Source organism: Procambarus clarkii, chromosome 1 (genome assembly GCF_040958095.1).
Source record: "Procambarus clarkii isolate CNS0578487 chromosome 1, FALCON_Pclarkii_2.0, whole genome shotgun sequence".
Lineage (NCBI taxonomy): Eukaryota > Metazoa > Arthropoda > Malacostraca > Decapoda > Cambaridae > Procambarus > Procambarus clarkii.
Window position 1 is genome coordinate 38493132 of NC_091150.1, and position 20751 is coordinate 38513882.

A 20751-nucleotide genomic window follows, 5' to 3' on the forward strand; every position below is an offset into this window, starting at 1 on the left:
AAGTCCAACTTGTCTGGCAGTGCGTACAAAGTATGCAGTTTGGGGTCATTGTAATAGGCATGGTGTTTATTACTTTTCATATCGTTCCGACCATTGGGTGGTGCAGAGGGCCGACCTAAAGGGTCAGTGGTAGTTGAAATTCAACATTAGCTGTTTCATATCTCTAGTAGATTTAAGTCAAGTTTTGCTGGGTTCCTATCTATTTGGAACTGGGTTCCAAGCCATTTTGCTAGGTTCCCAAAATCTAACCGAACCCTTGGAATAATCAAGCATACCATTGACTTTAAGGAAAAGGTAGTGATTCTATTGTATAAATCTCTGGTGTGGTCCCATTTGAATTACTGTATCCAAGCATGGAGTCCCCATCTTAAGGAGGACACAGCTGCTCTGGAGAAAGTGCAACACGGGCAACAAAAATCATTCCTGAGCTAAGTCAACTCATGTATTGGGAATGGTTGAGGGCCACAGGGCTAACATTGCAAACCAGGCATGACAGGGTGGATCTCATTGAAACTTAAAATACTGAACAATTTAGAGAATGTTGATCCAGACAATTGTAATACAAAGTCCCAAATTTTCAGGAAGATTTTGTCTTTCTTTCTCAATGCCTCTGAAGGTCATTTGTCCCTTGACAAAAACCCTGGGTGAATCAGATACCTTTGATATCACTCACCTAATGTACTTTTGTTCTTGTATTGACATCCTATGCCATATTTAGTACCTTTGAATATTAAATATGCAACTTCATTGTCTAAGTATAATGGTTAATAAATGAAAAATATTACAATATTTATATATATTTATTCATTAATGGAATGTATTCACAATTTATTTCATACAGGACATTGGTACACAAGCACAAAACTTTTGAACATGGTTATTTAGATTTTGTTTCAAATTGTAGCAAAATGCACTATATGTAATTTTACTACTGTAGTAACCTTGCTTATATAAGTTCAGAATACACAGTGCATGCTTGTGTTTTGTTGCCTCTATACCACTTAATAATAGTCAACAGTATGTACATATTCTGCATTAGTCAGAAGAAGCTTTACCACAGTCTTGCCATTGAAGAGTTCTCTTATTGAATTTGATTTTCAAACTTTTGTACATATTTCATTTTATTCTATAAATTAACCCATGAATTCAATACTAATTTTTAATAAAAAACTACTATAATAACATTATAATACAAGTAAAGAATATCGACGAATAATGGACTTAAGGCCAGTAATAGTTAAGTCAATCTCGGGCTATAATGGTAAGATTTAATATCCATTTTCAAAAATGCTTTCAAGTGAATCACTTTTGTTGCCAACTTATGACCATAAATATTAAAAAAAAAAAAAAAAAAAAAAAAATACATTTACAAAATTGTAGTTACACTGACAGGTTAACTATTCTTTTAGGCATTTTAGTTTTCAGATGTAGTCAAAATAAAATACCTCATTGAAGCAACTGCTGGTTTTATTACACGTACTAAGATAGCATTTAATTTTATATACTGTATATTGCAAAACTACCAACATTTATTTATTCAGCAGGTGATAAAGATGGAATATTTGTTCTGGTTTTTCAGTGTTCACAATCTTGCCACTAAGCTAATGCACCATTTAGCAACACAGTAGCATATGAATGCCAAAGTTACGATATAGCTTAAATTGCTTTCATTCTGCAACAAGAAGCTTTTTAAATTGATAAAGTTTGGGAAACTGTACAACTTAATTTTGTTTAACTTTGACTTAAGCACTTCATTTAAATAGGAAATGCTCATATTGAGAGGTATTTAATGTATATGAAAATATATTCATTTATCAAATAAGTTAACAACAGAACTATTACATTCAAAGATTTAAATTTGGAATTGGCTAACATTCCAATTAAAATAACAAATTTCTCAAAATAGATAAGTCTTCAATTTGTATTTCTTTAAATCTCAATTTGTCTATCCTTATACTACAAAAGAAAGAAATTTACTTATATAGAATCAATAAAGTAATAACAAGACTAATAAATACTGTACCAATAACAATTATAATTAGCCTTTGAAAGCTTTTTTTTTCTTTTCCAAGCATATTTCTTTACAAATGTCAGTACTATACATGATATACAGGCAAATATTCATATTCTACATTTGCTATTATAGAGAAACACAGAAGACAATGCTTAAAATCTGTTTCTTGGCAAAGAAATAAGCTATTAACAATTTGCTGTACACTAATTTACAGATGCCATTAATGCTTTCGTAGAGAAATAGTTTGCTATAGGAGTTGCAAAGGTAAGGAATAGGTTTAGTTTGAGAGATTTTTCATTAATAATTTGCCTAAGTTTTCAAAAAATATATCCTTATAGACAGGGAAACATTAGAATATTTATGACGGAAATACTAAAAAAAAAAAAAAATCAGATTTTTTATTGGTTATAGCCTGTACCTTCTCAAACCAGGAAAATATACTGTCCTTAGCACCTCACCAATGATCCAGCCATGGTAAGTATATACGCGTGTGTATGTGTATAATATACATATAAGTTAAAACAAGATAAGTTCAAAAGCAAATGTGATAAAAAAAAAAAAACTGCTTTTTCATCTTAAATCTACATTTGTTTAGTTTGAAACTTTCATTTCAAATTTTAACCAAATTTTATGTACTGATAATATACTGGACATTTTTATTTTGGGTTCATTTTATTCAGCTTTAATGCTGTTCAGAGAACTTTGGACGAAACCTTATTTTAAATTTAAAAAATGCTCAAGATTTGATTGTTCTGAATGGGACACGAACCCATCAACAGTGCAGCTAAAAACTGTTAACTTCATACACAAACAAATGAGCAGTTTGCTCATTTAATAATGAGCAAACTCATTTAGCAAAATGAGCAATATTTTGTGAAATATTTTTGTTCAATTTATTAGGAACTACCTGTACATATACCGCTGATTATTATTATTATTATTTTTTTTTTTGGGGGGGTATATAGGGAAGAGGAGATAACATTTGATGCACAGCAGCTGACCAGAAGTAGAAGAAATGCCACATTATTTTAAGATAATAATTATTCAAAATAATTCCTTTGAAGACTTATTATACCAGAAGTAAGTTTATCTTGCATGCACAAGTGCTTTAATTACCATGCAAAGTATTTTGGGTAAAAAAAAATGCATTTATGAATGCACCACAAATTCCAGTGCAGGGATATAGTCCAAAATTCAATAATAATAATAATATTAGCATATTAGTTATTATTATTAAGTGCAGCTTTTTGAGAAAATGTACCTTCTATTTTTTGCCAACTATCAAAGAACATTAAACACTATCAGACGCAGGCAGGATCTTACCTTATTATAGTATTCCTACTGTATTAGGCTGCCACAGACTCCTCATATATGTAACTTTTCAGAATTAGCTCATTCTATGAAAACTAATTTATTCGATAATTTTTTAATATAAAATTATCTTTGTTTTTATTTAAATAATAATAATCACATACCATAGCTCGGAATGTAAAAAAATATAAGGTAAGCAAGGCATATTTTAACCACACAGGCTACAACAGGGAAACTACAAATATAATCTTTATTGCACTCTTAAAGATTAATAAATATTTATGCTATTATAAATAACAATTACAGGTCTTCTGATACACAAAAACAATTACAGGTCTTCTGATACACAAAGGATGTATAACTCAAATTTGAGGAAATTAAAAAAATTTACATGCTATATATGAATGCAGATTTTCAACAATTATGTTAATACTAATCAAAAAAAGATTTAACTATAACAGTCCAATATTGCATAATCAAAGGATGACATTTGGAAAATTTTATACCATAAAATTCAAATAACTAAGTATCCGAAACTTTGACAAGTCCAGTAATCAAAATAATAATTTGGGGAAATTTTAGAATATGACAATTCAATTAGAGTAATACTTTTTTGTATTAAAAAATACATGTGATTTGTTTATGGTAGAAATTTTACCATTTTGCCCAGCATGTAATATCAAATACCTTAAAGACAATTTACCATCATTTATACTTTGCTAAAGTACAGTACAGAGAAAACAGTAATTATAAAAATTGAGTATGTTCCAAGTAGACTGTATTTCAAATTTAAATACAAAATATTCATTAGTACTAAAGCACATGACAAATAAAAATTAAGAACATTTGCATAAGCACTATTGTAATGCTGTGATGTTGAGTTAGATGAGTTAGCATCTGTGATGTTAGATGCAATTGAAAATGCAACTGGAGGAATGTCACAGTATCAGGAAATCGGTAACCAGAACACTTGCTGCCCCCTCCTCAACCCCACCATAAAAAAAAAGCAAATATGCCAGTGGTGAAAAACACACAAAACTGGCATCCCTGAATTGTACAATTCTTTAAGCTTCAACACTTGCAGGTAAATTTTAAATTCTTATGATGACAGTGTTACACTGTTAAGGGCTTATTTCAGATTAAAGTGATTCATTGTACAGATATAGGTAGAGGATGGCAAAGCATCTACATCATAATATACATCTTTAAATTCATCTAATTGTTTTCTTATGCACACATGCCATCAGCTCTTCCATCAGCCAAACCTATATTACCTCTTTGTTGTAGATTAAAATTATTTTCTAGTTTTTTCTCCCAACAGTATCACCTATTAATTTAAAGAAATACAAAGCTTGGATTCATTCATTCAATAAAGCACAATGCTTATTCTAACATTTAATAAAAGGCTGCCTTTAACACAAGTATATGGAAAAATTCTGGCACAAAGTATAGTTATTACACTGAAGGAGTGTAAGATAACAAGTACCAAGTAGATGCCACAACAAATTCAAGGCACTGAAGAATATATACCTCGGTCAATATCAACAAATTACAGGAAGTCAGTAGAATAAGTTAAAACAATATACAGACGATGAGTCACAATAACATGGCTCAAAATATGAACACTAAACCACACACTAGAAAATGAGATGATGACAATGTTTCGGTCCATCCTGGACCATTATCAAGTCAATATGACAATCGACTTGATAATGGTCCAGGATGGGCTGTAACGTTGTCGTCATCTCATTTTCTGGTGTGTGGTTTAGTCTTTAAAACAATATGTGAATGTCACAAAAAATCTTTCTTCAAGAGGAAATGCCCAAAGCAAAACTTGTATTTTATAACCTTTCATTGAGCATATGCACCCATGAAACTGAAAATGAATGTCTCCCCCTCGATACACAACCTTGGATTTTGAGAATGAATGGGAGTGCCAAGCATAATACACACCACCATGGAATAACAATCAAAGACATGTATTCAAGAGCACTGAAACTTTTAGTCCTAGTATTTACAACAAACATTTTGGAGCTTTCAAGAGGGAAGAGATGAGCTGATAATGGAGTAATTTGTACAAAGATTTAATCTCTTAAGTAAACCAATTTAGGGCAAGAATACTTTTATCAACAGCTTTCTTTCATTATTCCCTATTCCTTATTATTGATGGGAGTCATAATTAACACATTACAACTCTAATCATACTTTCAAAACAAATACATTAACTAGGGTTAAAAATCAGCAAAATACTTCCAGCTACTTGTGGTCCTAACATCACCTTGCAACGTGTACAAAAAACAAACTTCATCATTCACAGCTGAAAATGTGCAATATTCATTCCATTCATTTTATTGCAATATATACTTTACCTGTAAATTCAAAACATACCAAGAGATGCCTCTATTCTATACTTCTAAATAATGTTTTAATTTTAGGCTCGTATGGTTATTCTATCAAAATGTCCTCTTGTCAAGTTGAGTCTCCTCAAAAACTGTTAGATTAACATTGCCAAACAAAAATAATCTTTACTTGCTTAAAAACAGGTAATCCTAGTCAAATTTGTTCATTATTGGTAGATATAGAAAATTATACTTTAGGCTAAATAAACCTGTGACCATTAACAATGGTTTGCTTTTATGTAGAAACTTGAATAATAAGCACTTTTTCACTTAAAAAAATTTGGTGGAAACAGCAGCTATGCATCTTTCACAAACACTGAAAAAAAACAAAAAAAATGATTTGGATATACAATACATTTGTTCTGTTTAGGTACATGTTACAAGAGTATGAAACTAAATGAACAGTATTAAATCTAACCGTGATACACAAGGCTAGCCATTTTGAAAGGTTAGACCAAAAAGATGAGAAATTATTTACCTGAATTTACCCGAGAGCCACCAATACTAGTGGCCTTGACGAGGACAGGAAGCCGGTGGCTTATCAAAGGTCCCCCCCCCCCCTCATCCATTTGCCCTGATAATCTTTTCTAGTTGTATTTTAAAACCCAGCAGAGTTTTGGCATTTATGGCATTGGCAGGAAGGTGGTTCCATGAGTTTACAACCCTATGGGTAAAAAAGCATCTCGTTTTCTGTCCCACATTTTGGTTTGTTGAGCTTGAACCCATTGCTCCTTGTTCGTGTTACATTTGACCTTTTGAAGAAACTGTCCGAATCGACAACCTTCCAAGCTGTTTAGTATTTTGAAGGTTTCAATGAGATCCACCCTGTCATGTCTGGTTTGCAGTGCTGTTAGTCCAGTGGCCCTCAACTGTTCCTGATATGCGAGATGACTGAGCTTCGGTATGATTTTTGTTGCCCAATGTTGCTGCTTCTCCTGAGCAGCTGTGTCTTTCTGAAGATCAGGTCTAAATGCCTGGATGCAATAATCCAGGTGGGGATGCACCAGAGACTTATACAATTGAACGACTACTTTCTTTTCCTTGAAAGTAAAGATACGCTTGATTATTCCCAGGGTTTGGTTTGCTCTTTTTTACTGTCGCTCCCATTTGTTTTGCAACTATTAGTGAATGATGGATTCTGACACCACGGTCCTTTTATTCTTCTTGAATGTTCAACTCTGTAAATACTGTCACTTACTTATATAGACATAAGATTAAAAACACAATTAGGAAGCAATGAAAATTCATTGAAAAAACCCAACGTTGAATGTAATGAAACGCCATTTTCTGGGTAAGTCCTGGAGGCTCCCCGGAGCTATCCAGGCTGAATGGATATGTATATCTTTCTGGCATCAGTCAATGCATGAAGTTCTTGCCTACCAGGGACCACGAGCCAGAACCTGGACCCCTCCACAGAGGCACGAGGAACAATGGCTTATAGACCCCCCCCTGTGGTTGGGAGCATTCTACGTCTGCCATCGACCGGGACAAGCCCCCAGAAAGGTAAGCACCCAGAAAGGTAGGCACCCCAAAACAAACCCATATTCTGGTAAAACTATTGCGACCAAGGGCCAAACCAAATGGTCAGAACTCCCCGAACGAAAATTAGCAAACTAGCATGACGTCGTCATGTCGCCGCGCCGCTGTCTGCGCAACCCCCACCCTCCCCGGGAGAGGGAAGGGGGGAGCCCCAGACCCACCCACCGGCAACCCAACCTTCAGTTCTTAGGCTGGATGTCAAAAAGAGCGAAAGACACCGCCGACCGGAGGGAGGGCGGGATGCCGGGGAGCCTCCCAGACTCAGAGCCTCCCTCCCTCCCAGAAAATGGTGTTTCATTACATTCAACGCTGGTTTTCTGGGGGAAGCCCCATCGGCTCCCCAGAGCTACCACACCACAGATAAGGAAAAGAGGGAAGGATCTGGGAGGCGGACGCCACACACCCTAACATAAAAAAAGACCACAGACGAAAAGAAGAACCCTGCAGACGACCTGGGAGACCTGAACCCCAGAACAGGAAGGAGGGAAGTAAGGGAACCCGGGCAAACCAAAACGCGTCCACAGCCCCAGAGGCCAAAACGTGCAGAGAACAGCGAAGAGCCGCAACTGAACAACAAAGGAAGCACCCCCGGCCTGACCAACCAAGCAGCAACCCAAGGACCCCCTCCGGATAGCAGCAGACCCAAACATCACCCGAGAAGAAGGAGACTGCAACAAAAGAACAACCTACCACGAGGACCAACAAGGCAGAAAAAACACGGGCGCCGGAGGAGAGTCGGAAACTCCCTGACCCGACCCCTGGAGGTCAACACCAACATAAAAAGGAGACCTGAAAAACAAAACAAAACAAAACCAAAACACACCAGAACCAAAGGGATCATGACAAACCAAGGAGAAGAAAATAGACCACCCGGGCCAAACGACCAGGATGGCACTTAAAGCGCAAGAGCAGGCCGGAGGTGAAACAACGCCCAAGACAGCAAGTGGAACAGAGCAGAAGAAACGGCAACACCGAACGCAAGCTGGAGAGGCTCTGCCAGCGCCACCGAAGATGAGGCAACAGTACACAACACTAGAAGACGGTCCCGGAACAACCCCGAAGGGAATGACAAGACAACCCCATCAGAGACCAAAGAACCCTTTGCAGTGATAGAAAAAAGAAGGACCACCAGGAAACTACACACTGCTGCCGAGACATCACTTCTTGCACCAGTGATGTTTATTGTCTACATAAATGATCTACCAGTTGGTATACAGAATTATATGAACATGTTTGCTGATGATGCTAAGATAATAGGAAGGATAAGAAACTTAGATGATTGTCATGCCCTTCAAGAAGACCTGGACAAAATAAGTACATGGAGCGCCACTTGGCAAATGGAATTTAATGTTAATAAATGCCATGTTATGGAATGTGGAATAGGAGAACATAGACCCCACACAACCTATATATTATGTGAGAAATCTTTAAAGAAAGAGATCCAGGGGTGGTTCTAGATAGAAAACTATCACCTGAGGACCACATAAAGAATATTGTGCGAGGAGCCTATGCCACGCTTTCTAACTTCAGAATTGCTTTTAAATACATGGATGGCAATATACTAAAGAAATTGTTCACGACTTTTGTTAGGCCAAAGCTAGAATATGCAGCAGTTGTGTGGTGCCCATATCTTAAGAAGCACATCAACAAACTGGAAAAGGTGCAAAGACATGCTACTAAGTGGCTCCCAGAACTGAAGGGCAAGAGCTACGAGGAGAGGTTATAGGCATTAAATATGCCAAAACTAGAAGACAGAAGAAAAAAGAGGTGATATGATCACTACATACAAAATAGTAACAGGAATTGATAAAATCGATGGGGAAGATTTCCTGAGACCTGGAACTTTAAGAACAAGAGGTCATAGATATAAACTAGCTAAACACAGATGCCGAAGAAATATAAGAAAATTCCCTTTCGGAAACAGAGTGGTAGACAGTTGGAACAAGTTAGGGGAAAAGGTGGTGGAGGCCAAGACCGTCAGTAGTTTCAAAGCGTTATATGACAAAGAGTGCTGGGAAGACGGGACACCACGAGCGTAGCTCTCATCCTGTAACTACACTTGGGTAATTACTAAGGAAGGGAGCCCATTGGTCAGACCCATACGGCATGGCTGGAGGAACAGGCTCAAATGCCTCCGCCGCCACCCCAGAAGAGGAAAATCCCCAAGTCTCAACCCAACCATACCCTGCTCCAACCCCAAAGCCCGCCTACGGTTCAGAGCCAGAAGCAAGGGGAAGGAAATATGCACAACAGAAGGGAAAAGACGAGGAGGAGCGGACGGAGCCGGTGCCGAAGCGACTCCCCCCTACAAGTCCGGACCCCTAAACCAAAACGGGGCAGTCTCGAGGCATCCGAGGTCGCAAGCAACCTAGAGCGTTGCAGCAACCTAAACCTAGCATGCAATGCCGCAGCTGCCTGCACCCACACATCATTATCAGGGGCTTGGGTGAATGGGAGCACATATAGACAACACACATTGCACGACTCTGGGTCAAAACAATCATCGACCCAAGAGGCAGCATGGCGGAGGCAAAACAGGCAAGTGTGACCCAGAGACAAGGGGACAGAGCAACCTTCCAACTTGCAAGACGTGAGGGGGGATGCAGAGGTCACATCCATTGCACCACGGAGCCCCTGTGGGGTTTTCCAGGGCCCTTAGCCATGGGTACATGCTAAGGGAAGCCCAGGCAGGGTACCGTGAACCAGCGCCCAAGTCTACCAAACAAACTTCTAAAGCTGAACCCCCGGGACATGTCCACTCATGGGGGCCAAGCGGGAAGGACCACCAAACACAAAAATACGGATATATATACCCAAAGAACAGCGACAGGGGACCACAAAGGCAGACCCCCCCCCAACCAGGCAAAAAACAAAAACAAAAGAAAAATCCCGCAAGAGGACAACGTACCCAGGCGGAACAGAGCCGGCCACTGTTATAGGTGAAAACTACCTGTGCAGTACCCCACACCCCTATCAGTGACAAAAACTACCCCCTACCCAGAGACAAACAAGGGTAAGAAAACCTCAGCTGACCCCAAGGGCGGCCAAGTACCGAGCAGTAAATGGCACATCGGAGGTAGATCCTGAGGAGACTTGTGGAAGGAGGCCCCAAGCTCTAGGCACCTAGAGAAGGGGAACCCTAGGCGCATGCAGCCTGAGTACCGTGGAATATGTTTCCTGGCTCACGCACCACCTGTAGAGACAGCCCACACCACAAGGCACAGAACTGAAACAAAAACCGGAGCCAGAGGCACGACCGCACCAGACTTCCATCAGCCAAGAACTGAAGGTTGGGTCGCCGGCAGATGGGTCTGGGGCTCCCCCTTCCCCCTCTCAGGAACAAGGGGAGGTTGCACAGACAGGGGCGCGGCGACATGATGACGTCATGCTAGTTTGCTAATTTTCGTTTGGGGAGTTCTGTCTACTTGTTTGGCTTTCGGTCGCAATAGTTTTACCAGAATAGGGGTTTGTTTTGGGGAGCCTACCTTTCTGGGTGCCTTTCCTGGTCGATGGCAGACACAGAATGCTCCCAATCACAGGGGTGTCTGTATAGACCATTGCTCCTCGTGCCTCTCTTTAGGGGGCCAAGTTCTGGCTCGTGGTTCCCGGTAGGTAAGAACTCCGTGCATTGACTGATGCCAGACAGATATACATATCCATTCAGCCTGGATAGCTCCGGGAAGCCGATGGGGCTCCCCCAGAAAAAGGATGCAAATATATTTGTGGCCACTTGTAAGTGTTGAATCGCCCACCAGCAACCAGCTCTGATAGTCTCCTGCATGGGTGAACACACACAGCAGTGATGTCATCAGTCATCATCTGCACTTTCTGCAGTCAAAGTGCTTGTTTTTATTGTTTTTCATTTAATGTGCTCAGAGAAGGGATTTTAACAATATGTATATAAAGACAAAAATGTTGGAAATAATTTTTTACTGCAAACTGGGGGTTTGTCATATTTAACAGCAGCACAGTATAGTGGTTAAATAACATGTTCTTTTTGTGGCCTACTGGAAGACCTAATTTACATCAGTTTGGAGGTCTACTGCATCCTTTATGTTGTCTGCTCTCATGGAAATCCTAGTGTTATCTGCAAAGGTTATATGGCACTAGAGTTTGTGTCCTCCCTGTGTATATCTGATATGAGGATGAGAAAAAGTACTGGTGTAAGGACAGTACCATGGGGGACTGAGCTTTTCGCAGAGAATGATCTGGATTTTACTTTGCTGACTATTACATTCTGGGTTCTGTACATTAGGGAATTAAAGATACATTTTCTTACTTTTCCAGTAGTTCCTTTTGCATGCAATAACATGATAACACTTGTCAAAAGCTTTTGCTAAATCTGTGTGTGATATTGATACTTTTCTCAATTTTTTATTGATGATTTCAATGGTATCTAAATCCATGTCATAATTGTCTAGCAATTATGAGAGGCAGGAACACCCTCTTCTGAACCCATGTTGTTTAGGGTTATGTTGATGCTTTGAGTCCATGTGTTTTGTAATCTTACTTCTTAGCACTTATTCAAAGATTTTAATGATATTAGTAATATCAGTCTATAACATTTTTGTCTGCTATATTACCAGCTTTGTAGATTGGCATAATCAGCTATTTGTCAGGGATAACACCAGTATCTAGGCTCCATCTCCAGATACTATTTAGGGCCTGTGATAGTGTTTTTTTTTGCAATTCTTGATGTACAGTATATAGAATTCTCGGATTCTGGGTCTGGTGCAGAGTGCATGAGAATGCTGTCCATGGCTGCTTCAAAGTTCAGTGGGATTAGGGTAACATTTTATACATACATACATACATACAAGAGCTTTTACATTCTTGTAAAGCAACTAGCACGCATAGCATTTTGGACAAATCCTTAATCCTAATTTTTTTCCCGGAATACGACCCGCCAAATTGTTTACAACCAGGTGCTCATTTACTGAAAGGGTGAAAAGAGGCTACAGTTAAGGACTGGCACCCCGTCAATCCTTCTCGGCCAGGATACAAACCCAGGCCAAAGCGCTTGCGAAGCACCAGATGAGTGCTTTACCATTACGCCACGAGGACAGCCGATACACAAGGACATCTGATACAGTACAATACTGTATATGATTTGACGTTAGTATCACATTCATGAATTTGTTTGGGTTATCAATCCAAACAAATTCAGTGTGTTCAGGTATTCACTGAAAACAGAATTATGCTGTATCCACCGTATTTTTCTTTGTTGTCAACTGAGAAAATTTCATCTTCCCTGCACAAGGTGGTCCAATGCTAGGTGTTTTTGTTTTAGATTTTCTATAGGAGAAAAAATATTTTGGATTCCACTCTAGTTTGCTGGCGGTCTTTTGGTCTCTCTGCCTCTCCTGGGTTTAATATGATTCTTGTGGTGTTCATATGTCAGTTACCATCTTTGTGTTTCTCTACACTGTTGTCAGAACTTTGAGCGTTATTTTGCTACCCCAATTTGTTAGTCAATATTATGTATGCCCACATCCATATTAACACTATTAATTTCTAAAATACTGTATTTAAATTTTATTTAAATTATAACATTTATATGTAAATATTTACTTACCTTTTTGCCTTTGCTTGTTTAACTAGTATCATGTTCAGTGGAATACTTTGCTGCCCATCACAATTTATTACAAAATCAATGTCCATATATTTTCCTTCCTTCAATTTCCATGAGAAGTTTTTAATGAAGTTTAGAATAGATGAGTCCATCCATCATATTAAATGAGTTTCCATCTGGCTGAAGAGTGATGGTTGTGCCTGACACAAGTTGTGCTTCTAAGAACCCATAGTTATCCACCCCAACAATGACTGCAGACTCTGTTCGGCGATGCTCATTTTGAACTGTTACTGTTGCATTACTGAAAATTAGTAAAAAAAAAAAAAAATTAATTGTAGACAATAAATTACTGGCTAGACATGAGACACATCTATTTATTAATGCTCAGAATGGAAACTTGAGCAGTTGAGTGTTTTTTCGAATATGGTGGATAATTGTCTGAGCCATCAAATAATGGAATATGCAACCACACTCCTGCCATGACAACCATTTTCCAGGCAAATCATCCTGTGATATAATTTAACCAGTTTAACCCTTAAACAGCTTTGCTAATTATTAGTCCTATATTGTGGTTGACTGACAAAAAACCAACATTGAATGTAATGAAATGCCATTTTCTGGGCGAGTCCCGGAGGCTTCCCGGAGCTATCCAGGATGATATGGATAACCTAACTTTTGGCATCGGTCGATGTGGATGGAGTTCTAGGCCTACCGGGGACCTTGAGCCAGAACCTGCCCCCCCCCCCCCAGATAAGCATGAGGAGCAATGGCCTATTGAAATGCACATGTGATTTAGGAGCATTCTATATCTGACATTGACCGGGACAGGCACCCAGAAAGGTAAGCACCCTAAAACAAACCTCTATTCTGGTTAAAAACTATGAAATAGACATATAAGTGGACAGAACTCCCCAAATGAAAACGAACATGATGTCACATGAGCCGCGCCGCATGTCTGCGCAGCTCCTTCCTCCCAGGGAGGGGGAAGGGGGAGCCCCAGATCCCAGCGCCTGTGATCCACCCTGCAGTTCTGAGGCTGGATATCAAAATACGCAAAAACTGCCGACCGGAGGGAGGGAGGGAGGGAAGGAAGGGTTGTCGGGGGGCCTCTGGGACTCGCCCAGAAATTGATGTTTCATTACATTCAACGCTGATTTTCTGGGGAAGTCCCTACGGCTCCCCCAGAGCTACTTCACCAAAGACTAAAAAGAAAAAAGGGAACTTACCCGGGAGGCAGTCGGTACTCCACATCTCAACTCAAAGTCGAGACAGGATGCAGCCGCTGACCCAAAGCGACACAGGCCCGACTAGGCCCCAGGAACGTTAACGAGGTAGCGTGCAGCCAGGACCCTGTTCGACCGCCAAACTCCCCGCACCCGAATGACAGCCCAGGACATGTTACCAAAGACGGCAGCAAGAGCAGCAAACTTACGAACATCATGGGCACAGGGATAGACCGCAGGCTGGCTAGACTTCATAACCCTGCAGACGACCTGAGAGACCCGTACCCGCGAACAGGAAAGAAGGGAAACTGGATCAACCCAAAGCGCGTCCCTGGACAAAAAAGCCGTGGCGTGCAAATAACGGTGGAGGGCTGCTACCGGACACAACACATTCAAGCATCAACGACCAAGCATCAACAACCCAAGGATCCCTTCGGAAAGCAGCAGTCTCATTCTTCTCCAGAAAAGAAGGAAAAGGCTGCAAATCTAACAAACCTATCACCTCGACCAAAAGAGCAGAAACCCCCTGTGCCGGAGAGGAGCATGAAGCTCTGCAACCCGACCCCCCAGAGGCCAATGCCAACAGGAAAAAGAGCTTTGGACAAACAATCCTGAACCGAAGGGAGCACAACAAACCGAGGAGAAGAGAGGTAGGAGAGCACTCTGTCCAAAGACCACGACGGCTCAGGCGGCGCATGAGCAGGCCGGAGGTGAAACAATGCACAAAACAGCTTGCAAAATGGCGCAGAAGTGACATCTATACCGAAAGCAAGCTGCAGCGACTCTGCCAGCAAAACGCACGATACGAGGCGACAGTATTCGGCATAAGATGACGGTCCTGGAACAACCAAGAGAGAAAGGACAACACCACCCGAACTGAAAGCGAAGTACAACGACGAAGAGTCAAAAAGAAACGGAAGGACCGCCAAGAAACTTCATACTGCTGCCGAAATGAAGCCCGCAGGTGGGACACCATCAATGAAGCCACCTGACCATCATACGGATGGTGATAAACTCGAGTAAAAAATACTAAACGCGAAGACTCGAGGAGAAGAGTGAACTAGTATCGTAACGGACCGGGCCAATCTGTTGAAAGAGGCGGAGCCACGGAAAAATCTCCGGGTTTGGACACCTGGCAAGCAGTGCCTGAAACCACAACTGGGCTGGGCGCGACAGGGCCATGAGGACTACTCGAGCAACAGCTGAACCAGGGGGAAGAGGTACAGAAACCCCCACCTCGACCAATCCTGCCTTCACCAACCTCGCAGTTGGGGAAGGGCACCACATATACCGAAAGACACCTTGACCCCACCAACATGAAGAGGTTCACCTCCGAGTGCCTGAACGTCTGGCAGAGCCAACAGAATGAGTCGGCATCGATCGTCCATTCCGTGGACAGGGGAACAAACCGGGACAGGCCATCCACCAGGACGTTGGACAACCCCTCGGACATGAACTGCCAGGAGAGCCAAACCCCGAGAACTCAGCAGACGAGTCACCTGAAGCAACCAGCCCCAAAGAGACAAGGACTGCATCGAACCCCCTCGGTTTAGGCAATGAACCTAGTTGATACCTGGTTGGTTACCTGGTTGATGGGGTTCCGGGAGTTCTTCTACTCCCCAAGCCTGGCCCGAGGCTAGGCTTGACTTGTGAGAGTTTGGTCCACCAGGCTGTTGCTTGGAGTGGCCCGCAGGCCCACATACCCACCACAGCCCAGTTGGTCCAGAACGTCTTTTAGAAAACAGTCTAGTTTTCTCTTGAAGATGTCCATGGTTGTTCCGGCAATATTTCTTATAGTCGTTGGGAGGACGTTGAACAGCCGCAGACCTCTGATGTTCAGAGTGTTCTCTGATTGTGCCTGTGGCACCTCTGCTCTTCACTGGTTCAATCTTGCATTTTCTTCCATATCGTTCACTCCAGTACATTGTTATTTTACTGTGTAGATTTGGGACCTGGCCCTCCAGTATTTTCCCTGTGTATATTATTTGGTATCTCTCTCGTCTCCTTTCTAGAGAGTACATTTGGAGAGCTTTGAGACGATCTCAATAATTTATCTCGTCTATGCGTGCCGTATATGTTCTCTGTATTCCCTCTATTTCAGCAATCTCTCCTACTCTGAAGGGGGAAGTGAGTACTGAGCAGTACTCAAGACGGGACAACACCAGTGACTTGAAGAGTACAACCATCGTTATGGGATCCCTGGATTTGAAAGTTCTCATACTCCATCCTATCATTTTTTTGGCTAACGCAATATTTGCATGGTTATGCTCCCTAAACGTTAGATCATCGGACATTATTATTCCCAAAACCTTGACATGCTGTTTACCTATTATGGGCAGATTCGATTGTGTTTTGTACCCGGTATTATGTTTCAGGTCCTCATTTTTGCCGTACCTGAGTACCTGGAATTTATCGCTGTTAAACATCATGTTATTTTCTGCTGACCCAATCAAAAACTTTGTTGATATCTGCTTGTAATTTTTCCATGTCTTCAGCAGAGGTAATTTTCATGCTCATTTTTGTCTCATCTGGAAAGGATGACACAAAGCTGTGACTTGTATTTTTATCTATATCTGATATGAGAATAAGGCACAGCAGTGGTGCAAGGACTGTACCTTGAGGTACAGAGCTTTTAACTGCGCTTGGATTTTATTTTATTTGATTGACTGTTACTCTTTGTGTTCTGTTCAACAGGAACTTGAGTATCCAGCGTCCTACTTCACCAGTTATTCCCATTGACCTCATTTTGTGTGCAATCACTCCATGATCACATTTGTTGAATGCCTTTGCAAAGTCTGTGTATACTACATCTGCATTTTGCTTTTCTTCTAGAGCTTCTGTGATTCTGTGTCATAGTGGTTGAGTAACTGTGACAGACAGGATCTTCCTGCTCTAAATCCATGTTGTCCTGGTTCAGGCAGACCTTGTATGCTTCAGCTGTCAGTTGATCTATTCCCTGTGTGGGAGTTTTGTCGCTTAAGACCGTCTCCCATTGAATGGTTGCAAGGTCTACATTTATTTTTTCCCAGTTGATCCTCTTATTGTTGAAATTGAATTGATTGAATATTCCTTCTCGCTTGTTAGGTCTCTTAGACCTACTTCCGTTATTTATGCTAGTTCGCACTTCAATGAGCTTATGGTCTGAGTATGTAGTATCAGAGATTGTAATATCTGATTAATTCATCATTGTTTATGAATAGCAAGTCTAGTGTGTTTTCGTTCCTAGTTGGATCTGTGATCTGTTGATTGAGCGAGAATTTGTCACAGAATCTCAAAAGTTCTCTGGGCTGTGATTAGTTATTTCCCGGGTCATTCCCTGCCATGATATATGTGTTTACCATTCTCCATCTTAGACTTGGTAAATTGAAATCTCCAAGGCAGATAATATCTGGTGCTGGATTTGCTAGATTATCAAGGATGTTCTCTATTTTGTGCATCTGCTCTGTGAATTCCTCAACCGTTGTACCTGGCGGTTTATATTGTCACGGTAAAATCTCTAGGAAGAGATTTGGCCTACTCCATTATCACCTATTCTACTCATTCACATCTATTTAATCAAGAACTGCAGCCAAGAACAATAACAACAACTACTTCCAGACGTCTATACAACATCACCAGTCTACCTAACCCACCTAACAAACTCAAAGGAGGAAGCGAGCACAACCTGCTAACACACAAGATGTGCAGTGAAAAACCGTGACACCCCATCCAGCAGGATCAGCGCAAACAGCTTATGAAGCGAAGACGACGCACGAGCAGCCGAGATCAAAGCACCAGACCCAGGAACGGCATGAAGGGCCTCAACATCCTCCGAAAGCCAGTCCGAGGACAGCTCCAGGAGGGAAAAGAAATGCAGGACCGAAGCCAACAAGCCACGAGCGCGCAAGTCCTCAGCCACAAGCACAGCCAAAAGGGTGTGAATCTGCACATGAAGCTGAACCGTGCCCACATCCCGCAGAGGGACAGGAGCGAACATGCACCCATTAAGGTGCTCAAAGTAGCCCCCAGGAAAACCTGGACCACTGTCAACGCCTTGCGCCACTCAAGTGTGCGGGTACGACAGAAAGCACACAAAGCATCCAATGATAGCAATGGGCAGTCCGCAAGCCAGGACGACTCTGGAACCTCATAACGGACCCAGTATAAGAGACGAAGATATAAACCTGAAGGTAGATGGATCCATTATCGAAGCATAGGCCGAGTCGCACAGGAGGTAAGCCGCAATGGCCGCCCGCACCTCAGCATGCGAGACGCGGGAGGCCGAAAACCTCCGGAAGGATGGAACTGAAAGACCCACAGGGACATGGAACCGAACCCAAATCCAACTCGTACGCAGAGGGGAAAAGGAAAACCCCACTCCGTGTAACAGAAAGCCTCACTCCGAGAGTTTGAAAACCCAGGCGGGGATTCAATGGGGCCCCAAGGCCCCCAAGTCAGCTCCTCCTAAACCCCAGGAGCCTCCATGTCAGGCCCCAGGGGCGAGCTCTCCTCCAAAGCCCCGGTCTCAAGAAAAAACCGGGGCAGCTGGAAAAGCAGGAAGAGAAGAGACCCACAGGTCAGACCCCAACGCTAGGGATGGAGGAAGGGGCTCAAATGCATCCGTCGCCTCCCCAGAAGGGGTAGCCCCAAAACTGCTCGAGTCTCAGAAACCTCTAGATCCCACCCCGACTCCAAAACCCTCAGACATTTCAGAGTCGGAAGCAAGGGGGAGGTGGGGGGGGGGGGGGGGGCAGGGGAAGAATGAGGGGGTTCGGACTAAACCAAGGTCGAAGCGACCAACACCCCCAAGTCCGGGTCCCTTTAAGCAAAGCGGGGCAGCCTCGGGGCATCCGGGGAAGCAACCAACCGAGAGCGTTTCAGCAACCGAAACCTAGCATGCAACGCCTGAGCCGCCTGCACCCGAATAAAGTCATCATAAGATTGGGTGAATTGAGTCACAAAGAAGTAACAGTGCTCGCAGGACACAGGGTCGAAGGTGTTACCGAGCTTGAGCCACTCGACCGTGCCTAATCACATCACCCTAAGAACTAGTGGTTAGATCGCTGGAGCAGTGGGTCTGGCTCCCCCTTCCCCCTCCCGGGGAGGGGGAAGCTGCGCAGACAAGCGGCGCCTCATGTGATGTCGTGCTTGATTGCTCGTTTACATTTGGGGAGTTCTGTCTACTCGTTTGGCTATTTTCGTTGTTTTAATGAGAATAGGGGTTTGTTTTGAGGCACTTACCTTTCTGGGTGCCTGTCCTGGTCGATTTCAAATATAGAATGCCCCAAATCACATGTGCATTTCTATAGGCCATTGTTCTTTGTGCCTCTTTGAAGGGGGCCAGGTTCTGGCTCGTGGTCCCCAGTAGGCCTTGAACTCCATCCACACTGACTGATGCCAAAGGTAAGGGATATACATATCATCCTAGATAGCTCCGGGAAGCCAAAGGGGCTTCCCCCAGAAAACAGTTTGTTTATTTTCCATTCCTGGTTCAAATGGACAAATTAGAACCAGCCTATTTCTTACCTATGTAGCCAGTACTTGTAATAAATATGTTGAGCTGCTCCAGGACCTTTAACTTGGAAAGTTTCAATAAGATCTTCAAAATAATTGAAGATCCTAGCCAAAAATGTTTCTCTATCCAGTTCAGAGAGAGAAGTGTTATGTTCCTTGTTGTGCTGGCGTATAGCATCATTAATGCAATAGGTCGGATTGCTGTTTGACAGATTTACTCCACAACCTAAAACAGATCAAATAAATTTAAAGAATTAGGGTAATAGAACAAATTATAGGATAACATAATAGATACAGAATAGATGAATTATTTCAAACATTGGTTAGACATTTATATGAATGCATTTGGGTGGATAAAACTAAAACTACCTCTTATGGGCCAATAGGCCTTCTGCAGTTTCCATAATTCTTATGTTCTTAACATGGATTTCCATAAAACTTGGATGCAGGTATGCCTCACATAATCTGAATTAGCGAGCAGTCATTGTAATTTGAAAGATTGAATCGTGAAATACTTCTGGCTCTTTCTTAGCCCCTAATGTATGATTGGGCTTTGCCAATGTTCAGATCATGCCAAAAATATAAAACAAGCAAGTCTCCATGCAGCACAGAACAAAATTCAATATTTAAACATAAAATCAGATGAAATCAATGCCATTAAGATTACTTCAGATATGAAAAAGTAAAAAAAACAAAAACAAAAAATACTTACCAACATTTGCTATAATTTCACTTCCAACTGTTGTTGCCTCAACAATCACTCCTCCTATTTTGATATTTGTGCCAATATAGATATCATTTGGCCATTTAAGATGAATTGGTATATCAGCATATCCTGGGTGCTCTCTGACAGCCTGCACTATTGCCATAGCTGCAAGGTGTTGCAGGAATGTCAGGTGTTGGCCTAGATTGGAGGACAATGCTATGTGGAGCTGAGATGTAAACATGACACAGCCTAGCGGTGACAACCAGCTGTTCCCACTACGACCTGCAGTGATGGGCAGTTATGAGAGAAAATATTAATGCAAATCTATGATATATTTAATTACTCTTCATACATTATCAACACATTTACATACAAACCCTTTTAAGTTCTGAATTAGAAAAAACTTGCCCCACCCTCAATTGCAAGGTAACCTTTAAAATTAGGATTTTTTTTAATAAAAATAGAGTTAACAGTAACAAGATGCCCTTTTCTGA

At 41.6% G+C, this 20751-nt stretch overlaps 1 protein-coding gene across 5 annotated transcripts in view; it reads right to left on the reverse strand.

Annotated features, from left to right (window-relative positions):
- Positions 1 to 786: 786 nt before the first annotated feature.
- Positions 787 to 20751, reverse strand: part of LOC123770042 (microtubule-associated protein futsch) — a 128509-nt gene continuing 108544 nt past the window's right edge. For all 5 annotated transcript variants that reach the window (XM_069335849.1, XM_045761771.2, XM_069335702.1 and 2 more), the window contains 4 exons: positions 20264 to 20539; positions 19564 to 19777; positions 12839 to 13136; positions 787 to 6040 (listed from right to left, as the gene is read on the reverse strand). In XM_069335849.1, the coding sequence (XP_069191950.1) occupies positions 12959 to 13136; positions 19564 to 19777; positions 20264 to 20539 (668 nt within the window). In that variant the 3' untranslated portion in view covers positions 787 to 6040; positions 12839 to 12958. The remainder of the gene's footprint in view (positions 6041 to 12838; positions 13137 to 19563; positions 19778 to 20263; positions 20540 to 20751) is intronic.